Source organism: Syngnathus acus, chromosome 16 (genome assembly GCF_901709675.1).
Source record: "Syngnathus acus chromosome 16, fSynAcu1.2, whole genome shotgun sequence".
NCBI classification, from domain to species: Eukaryota; Metazoa; Chordata; class Actinopteri; order Syngnathiformes; family Syngnathidae; genus Syngnathus; species Syngnathus acus.
In genome coordinates this window covers 13,023,934-13,032,732 of record NC_051101.1, presented here as the reverse complement: position 1 = coordinate 13,032,732, position 8,799 = coordinate 13,023,934, and the positions used below count along the sequence as shown (strand labels likewise).

General features: G+C 46.0%; 1 protein-coding gene across 1 annotated transcript; it reads left to right on the top strand.

Moving 5' to 3' along the window:
• The first annotated feature begins 257 nt into the window (after nucleotides 1-257).
• nes (nestin) lies at nucleotides 258-6,811 on the top strand. The gene is made up of 4 exons (XM_037274821.1): nucleotides 258-1,179; nucleotides 1,562-1,686; nucleotides 2,744-2,820; nucleotides 3,381-6,811. The coding sequence occupies exons 1-4, from the start codon at nucleotides 379-381 to the stop codon at nucleotides 6,752-6,754; spliced, it is 4,377 nt and encodes a 1,458-aa protein (XP_037130716.1). The 5' UTR covers nucleotides 258-378; the 3' UTR covers nucleotides 6,755-6,811.
• Nucleotides 6,812-8,799: the final 1,988 nt, after the last annotated feature.

Here is an 8,799-nt window from a genome sequence, read left to right as displayed (position 1 = left end):
TACCTAGCAGCATGTGGCTCATTAATTTGAATGTCCTGTTTCAAGTAAGACAGGACAGGAAGGGACTAAAGAGTTTGAGTGCAAGTGAGAGGACATTCCAAGAAGTTCAAGTGGAGGGTCTGGAATTGCTCTGCAGGCCTCATGAGGAGCATAAGAAGCTATTCTGGATCACAGCAGTGAAAGAGTTAACATGAGAGATGACTTCACCGTCTCCCCCCCCCCCACTAACCATAGCCCCTCTGTCCACTCCTCCCTTTTATCCTCTTGTCTCCTCCCTCCACACACAACCCTCCTCTTCCTTCAATAGCTCCCACGGCCTCACAGCAGCCTCACTTGTCAGGTTCACCCTGAGCTTCCACTTCTTGCATCCGTCCCACAATGGCGTTGCACACCCCTGCGTACTCCCGCCACATGGCCCAGGAGAAGCACCAGATGCTGGACCTCAACCGCCGCCTACAGACCTACCTGGGCCGGGTCAAGCTCCTGGAGGAGGAGAACATGCAGCTGGCCCAAGAGATCCACGCTCTACGGCACGGCCACCGGGGCGCCTCCGTGAGGGAGAAGAGCTTGAAGGAAGATCTCCATCGGACCAGAGAGGAGTTGGATGAAGTCTGGCGGGAGCGGGTCTTTGCTCAGATGGAGGTCTGCAACTTGAGTGAGGAGTTCCAGATGGTAGAGCGGCACTGGCAGAAGGAGGCTCGGGCCCAAGCGGAGGTCAACGCGAAGATGGAGGTGAGCAGGAAGGAGCTGGAAGAGGAGCACGAGGCTCAGAGGTGGCTCAGGGAGAGAATCAGCGAGCTGGAGGAAGAGATGGAGCACCTGGTACGGAACCAAGAGGTCGACGTGGCCCGCTTGGAGACCGCCCTGATCCATAGGGCACCGCAACGCAGCACCCCAACCTTAGACCTCCTCCAGCTGGAGGAGGAGCTCAGCCAGCAGGCCTCCAAGGCATGGCAGGAGACCGAGCAAGCTTACCAGGCACAGCTAGACCAACTTGAGGAGAACCTGAGGGAGACCGCAGCCCATCTGGGCCAAACAGAGCGCCACAAGAATGAGTACCAGGCCCAGCTGATGGCCTTGGAGAGAGAGAGGATCTCTGAAGGCGATGTTAGGAGCCAGCTGGAGGAGACGGCAGAGCAGCAGAGTGAAGAACACAGACGGCACATAAACACACTTCAGGTGAAGCAAACACAATTTTCAAAATGTTTCCTCATAACATATAATTCACCATCTCAAGAATATGACAAATCTTTATTTGTATGACAATTTTCTCCTGACTGTAAATTTGAAGATGGCTGAACTTCTGTCAGTGTGTTTAAATACCAAAAGAAAGGACCAGCTACTATGTTTATACTTCCTGTCTAAGAAGTGGGCAGAGCGGCCTATTGTGAGAATGTGTGAGTCATTCCCAGCTGTCCTCTTCCTCTTCAGGAAGCCCGGCGAACAATCGAATAATACACGCTGACTCCTGAATGGTTGACAAACGACTAGCAGGAGCCATCTAATCATCAAAATCAAACAGAAGCACGTCTAACCTTGTCAAGCCATGTCTTGCGTACAGGAGCACTTGGAAGGTCTGGAGAAGGAGAAGCAGCATGTGGGCCAGCAGCTTCATCATCTGGTGCAGGAGAACCGAGGCTTGCTCCAGCAGAAGATGTCGCTGGGCCTGGAGGTGGTCACCTACAGGTAGAAAGAAAAAAAAAAAAAGACCTCCAAATATTCCAAATTATGTCATGTCCAACACGAGGTGTGTGCTGACTCCCATAAATTGAAATATGATTGGTTCATTCTGAACACAGCCATAGTTATAAGAGGGTGTGCGCACTTTTGCAACCAGATTTTTTTGCCGTTCTTCCCCTTTTGACACATGCTAACATGTCTCTTTTTTTGTGTTTCATGAATAGCTGGCACCAGGGGTGTGTAGACTTTTTCTATCCACTCTATAATTAACTGGTCACCAGTTCAGAGTGTGCCCCCGCTTCGCTCACCAAAAATCAACCGTGTTGGCTCTCATCAAGGTTACACTAAATCATCTGGCCCACTTTTAGCAGTTGAGGGGGACTTCTACTTGTCCAGCGTGCCAGAGGAAGTCAGCTTGCAATAGACATGACACATCAATAAAACTCGACCGTGTGATCAAGTGTGATCGAGTCACCCCGGCGCAAACTGGATCTTCTCCAGCCATACAAGGTCTCAGCTGTTTGGGCTTCAAAGGTCACGCCCTTGAAGCAGCAGCCTGAGTCGTCCTGCTGGAGCCGCAAAGTCCATTGTGGAGCACAAAAGTGCACACCCCCCCTCGCCCCACCCTCGCATGTATTGACGCAGACTGCTCCCACATTTATGAGCTGTGGGATTCTCCAATAACAGCAGGGAGGGGACTCATGACATGCAATATAATTAGCTATCAATCTATCAATAGTCAATCGTTAGACTTGCTTTAAGAGCTGGCACACCTTTTTTGAACATGCGGACAAAAAAGTAGAATAAAGTAAATCATGTCTTTTGAATCAAAATTTAGAAAAAAAAAAGATATTACGCGTGATGGATGGTGGCTAGCTTGTGAGTTAGCGCTGGATGGCCTGCTAATAATATCTGTGTGTGTGTGTGTGTGTGTGAGATCAATAGCAGAGACCTTTCATTCATCATCATAAGAGTGACTGCACACTCTGATGTTTCCTTCCCCGCACAGGCCGAGGTTTTTGCGTCCGAGGTGAACATCTTGTTTATTTTACTGTCTTTGCAGAGCTCTACTGGACAGCGAGAGCCTGCGGCGAGACGATATGAGCCGTCTTAAAGAGTCTAGAAACATTACACTGAAAGGTAAAAATACCAGGAATGTCCTTTGACATCATTCATTTTGCCTAGAAAGACCATCTTGCGTCATCTTTTTGTTTTTACTTACTTTAATCACAACATAATTCTTGTTGCTGATTGGCCGAGACCAATCACATGGTTGTTTTAATAAGCGTCCATTTAGATTGAATTATTTGGAACCTTTAATTAATGAAAGTGCTTTTTAAAGGCCTGCTTTGACGAGGAAAATGCAAAATAGTCACTAACATGATATCAGGTTAACTAATAGCCCTTCACTTTGAGCTCCTCCATTTTAGAATGGTTTTATTCAAATTGGTGGATTGATGGTTGTAATCCAAGTAACAGCGTTCGCAAAGCGCCCGCCACGTGGCCTCTTGGCTTTCCAGTAAGAAAGAAATGGCGATCAATAGCGTCCATTAGCGTAGCCTCCGCTCCACCATGGGTCCCCTCCGTGGAACTGAGCCAGAAAGCATTGGAGGCAATTCCATCTTACTCGTGAGGAGGTCACGTTTTTACGACAACTTCAACCCCCGCAGTTTATTGACTGCATTTTTTGCCTCTCATAGACGCGCCTTTGAGATCTTTACGAGGGAATTACCAACTACCGGCTCGCTGCAACACCCTCGCGTCTGTCTGGAGACCATCCGTGACTTCAACGACCCCTTTGAGGAGCAACCTTGAAAATGTCAGTCAGGTTCACAAGAAAGAAGAAATGACAACGAAAGTGGCCAGACAACAAAGTCCTTATCCTAAAATATTGCATGATGGAGCCGTGGAGAAGTTTCGAGCACAGGAAGTAGATGAGAAAGTAACATATGCTGAGCCTTTATCTTCTCCTGGTGAGGAGGAACATCCAGATGAAGGCGGAGAAGAAGAATATGGCGGGAAACTCCACTCGGTAGCTCCACCACTCAATAAGGAGATCGGCCAACAACAACATGTTCTGGAGACAACAGAGGAGACCTTCAGTTCTTCTGCAATTGCTCCGGTTGAGGCGTACTTGGTGGTAGATGAGCAGGAGATAACATCAAGATCTGGAACGGAGGCAATACTCGAACCCACCCTGGAATCCAGGACCAGCAGTTTGTCTTCCCAATGTGACCTCAACCCCGAGGACATGGCTGAGATCAGACAGGAAATAAGTTACTCCACCTTGGGAACATCTGTGGCAGAAGGAGTGGACTTCTTGTATCCAGATGGAGAAGAGATGGACACATGGGACAGCGTAGTAGAAAAGAAGATCCGTGTCGAGTCAAGTGAACCCAAATTAGAAGCGGAAAGTCAGTACGCAGAACCAGAGGAGGACATCTTAACAAGAAGGTCTGAGCTAAGTCGAGAAGAAACAAAGAAGCAAGAAGAGATTTGGAGTCGACGGGAAGAACGTTCACCAGACATCAACGAAGAGGACGAAGACTCCCAGAATGTCTCGGTGTCCTGGCGAACGGAGCTGGAGAGCGACAGCTATGCTCAAGAAAACACGCTAGCTGACACGCGTCCGCTCATCCGGTACACCAGCGACGACACCGACGCTAATACGCAAGCGTCTCACGTGGATGAGAGCGAGTCCAGTGATGGAGATTCGGCTGGACGTGCCTGGAACGAAAGCAAGACCAAGAACTTTGGAACCATGGAGGATCTTTGTGAGGAAGTCGATGAAGAGGTGGTAGAATATGACCTGGGATATTCTCAGGAAGCTTCTGGACTGGAAAACGTCAGTGAGGAGCATTTGGATGAAGAAATACCTGCGGAGGTTGATGATGTGGAGATCGAGACGGACCGACTTGTGGAGCAGGAATTGGCGAACCTTTCCACAGATAGCTATGTTTCTCACTTTGCTCAAGAGGTGGCCAGTGAGAACCAAACAGTCCTTCTTGAGGATGAGGAGGAGGGATGGCAGGAGGTGGAAGAGGAGGAGGTCCAGGATGGAATGACCAAAAAGGAACAGAATGGAATCACAGAATCTGATGTCCAAGTGGAAACCAAAATGGACCTTAGGGATTCTGTGCAGCCGGAGAAGTTTCAGGACATGGAAGAGGAGAAGGTCCAGGATGGAATGATGACCTTGGAAGAAAAAATCATCCCAGAATCTGAAGTCCAAGTGGAATGCATCCAAGTCCTTAGGGATTCCGTGGAGCCTCAGTTGGACACTCTGGATGATAATGCCAAGGAAAGGGTGGAAGAGGGGGAGCTCCAATATCAAACAATGACCATGGAAGAAGAAGTCATCATGAAATCTGAAGGCCAAGACCTCCATGATTTATCCCAGACTCATTTGGATGACTTAGAGAAGGTCCAAGATGAACCATTGACCATGGAGCATTTAGAGGCTGGGGAAGGAAACTTGACGTCCTGCATGGTTCCTGATGTCCAAGACCAACCAATCTCCAGAGACTCGATTCTGCCTCAGTTGGACACTAAGGATAATGAGGAGGAGATGGAAGAGAAAGAGGTCCAAGATGGAATGCTGAAGCAAGAAGAAGCAGAGAAAGTTTACTCACTATCCTGCGTAGAATCCGATGTCCAAGTGAAAAGCAATCTGGACTTGGGACCTTCTCAGTCAGAATCTCTGAGTGATGGAGAGAAGGACCAGGTTGAAATAATGGCTATGGAACAAGAAGAGACTGATAAGGATGAAAATCAGACATCCAACATGGATCCCGATGTCCAAGGAGAAGGCAATCTAGACCTTGAGGATTTTCTCCCACCTCAGTTGGACTCACCGGATGACTCTGTGGAGGAGGTCCCAGATGAAATATTGAAAGAAGAAGAAGCACAGAAATTGTACCTGCTGTCCTGCACAGAATCTGAACTCCAAGTGGAGCAGCCTCAGTTGGACTCTCCAGATGATAGCGAGAAAGTCCAGAATGAAATATTGACCATGGAACAAGAAGAGGCCAACAAGGTGAACATGCCATCCTGCATGGATCCTGATGTTCAAGATGAAGACAATCTGGACCACAGTGGTTTCATCCAGCCACACTTAGACTCTACAGATGACTATGTGGAGGAAGTCCAGGATCTAACGTCGAACCAAGAAGATGACATCAAGTTCAATTTACCAGTGCGCATAGATCCTGATCTCCAAGATGAAGATGATCTGGACCTGAATGATTTTATCCAGCCTCAACTGGACTATCCGGACGACTACTTGGAAGAAGTCCAGGATGTAACGTTGAACCAAGAAGAAGCTGTCAAGGTAAACTTACCAGTCTGCATAGATCCTGATCTCCAAGATGAAGACAATCTTCTCTTCGGGGATTCAGTTCAGCCTCAGATGGATTCTACAGACAACAAAGAGATGAAAGAAGGGGTTCAAGATGCATCAGAAGCTCCAGAGAAAAGGGAGGATGAGGTGATGCATGATGATGAAACCTTTAGTGAGTTCCTCAGTGGACCCAACTTGGGAGAAGAAGAAGAAGATAAAGAAGAGTGTCTGGAATCTCAAAACCAAAAAGGTCTCCTCCAGCAATCTACTTCCATGGTAGAAGAGGCTGCAGGCCATCTGGCAGATGAATGGAACATCCTGAAAAAGACTACCAAAGATGTTGACATAAGACATCCAAAAGATGAAGAAAAATCTATTATGAGTCATCATCAAGAGGAAGGAGACGACGGCGAAGGTGCCCCAACATTTGACGAGAAACCTGTTGAGATGTCCCCAGAGACTGCACCTGAGGAATCCGTCATCTTGAAGGACTCCTTGTCGGAATTCCACAAAACCAACGGCAAAGACAAGAAGGACTTCTGGGCATCGTCCGTGGAAGATGCCGCCGCTTACGGATCAGATGACATCTCCACCGGGATGGACTTTGCTGGCGAGCTGGACTGGGGGAAGGCGGTCAATGGGAGTTCAAAGAAGGCGGAGCCTGTGACGGGAGTGTCCGTACATTCTGAGGACTCGGAAGTTGAGGGAGGTTCCTGGTCATCCGGGGACGAATAATCCGGTCCACCAGAACCTAGGTGTCATTGGAAACCATCTGGCCACTCATCAAGTTCCCGAGTCAATTCTTTGCTATCTTAAATTTTCCTAAAATGTCTTCCCTTGGTACCACTACCATCGTACCAATTTGATTTGATGAGTCTGCTTCCATCTCCAGTTTCCTTCTGTGCTAATCTTGGTCCGGACTGGAAGGTGAACCATTGATCAGCTGTTATTGATCTAATCGAGCTGATACGTTTCACTTCCCGGTGGAGATCAATAAGAGCAGATCGCACTAATGACTGATTGATTGTCGTGTAACAAAAAGCTCATGCGGTCAAGAAATGTTTGTTGATCAATAAATGAATAAATGTTGCTTTTTTTGCTTGATTGATTGTTTAGTAGGAGTACATTTAAATTGAATAAACTTGATGACAAAATGCTCTGGGTGTTATTTTGTATGATCACAATCAAGTAGTGTTCTAGAAGAACCAATTTGATTGCAACTTAGCTTAAATGTGAGCCCACAGCTCAAGATACGCAACTTTTTATGAGCGAGAAGTCAGAAATAGCCAAATATGATTGGCATTCCGTTCGGGCGTCTCCAGTGAGACACTTGAAGTTGCAGTCACTGACCAATTCTTTCATCATCATGCACGATGGCTTTAAAAATAGTCCAGGTTGCACGGCGGCGTGCAATTAGCTTTTTGTTTGTGTTGGTGACAGCTGCGCATGACTCTGCTAAGCCTCCACAATGTTAAGCCCCCCCCATGACAAATGCTTCACTTCAACACGTGTTTTATTTCTTATTCCGTATTAGTTGTCTTTGATCCTTCCATTAAAGGTACAAATGCAAATTTGATCCACTATTGTTTGACATTTATGCATCTTAGGAACGACAGTAAACAAACAGTAAAAATCTACTTAGGCAGTGAGGCTTCAAATTCTTGAAATGATCATCAAACTCTGACCCAATAGTTTGCTCATAATAGTGTAGCTAAACAAAATATCTTAATGGTGGTGTCATGGAATTCAGCCAAAATGGCTATAGCTTAAAACAAAATGGCCGACATCCTGTTCAATTTCAGGCATGAATCCTTTTTTGATAGATATGACCACACAATTTTTGTTGGTCAGTGAAAGCGATATCAGGGGCGAGTTTTTGTCAAACTTTTCAAAGTATGCTTTTGTTTGTGGTTGTGTACACATTTACAAAAACTATGGGACAGATAGACCGCCATGCTAGCTGACGGCATGAAACGAAGGAAGGAGGCTTGTGCTTGAGTGGGCAAGGCTTTCAACTAATCACATAACTATGTGCGTGTCAGTGTGTGTGTGTGTGTGTGTGGCAGCAGATGCCCGCTGTCATCTAATCAGTATGTGGAAATTGAATTAGTGAGACAGCGGGCCGCGCCCACACACAGACCTACACAAACGCAAAGTCATACACACATAAGCTAACTAAATCACAGTATTTCTCCAGTGTCATTTTGTTAGCATGCTAATGATAAAAACAGATGGATGTCAAGGTTTTGTGTCAGTGATTAAATTGAAATGAATTTCGAGACAAATCTGCTGGTGTGTGCGTGTGTGTGCATATGTGTGTGTGTGTCTCACTGGGCGTGACGTCAAGCAGGCAGCTGACATGGACAGATGACACCTAAACTTATACCACCCACAAATCTATAAAAAAAATAAATCCAAATGACTTTTTTTTTTTTTTAAACCTACATTTAAAGAGAACAGATGAAGGAAAGAGAAAAGAGCGACAAAGTTTGGTGTAGGTCAACTTGTCTATTTAATATATAAAATACGGTAAAACATACGCAAAAAGGGGAGCGAGGGAGGCGCAAGAAGAAAGGGAGCATCGGATACTTTGGTACAATAACAAACACTTTTTTGTAAAAGCAGTATAGATTTCGTAATAACATATCAGTGCATACTTTTATTTATGAAAATATACACAAATTGTATATCATTCTCCAACAAAAAAAAAGTCTCTTTACAAGAAAAAAGCAGACTAGCCCAACACAATATATTAGCTATTTTTATTCTATATTTTATCT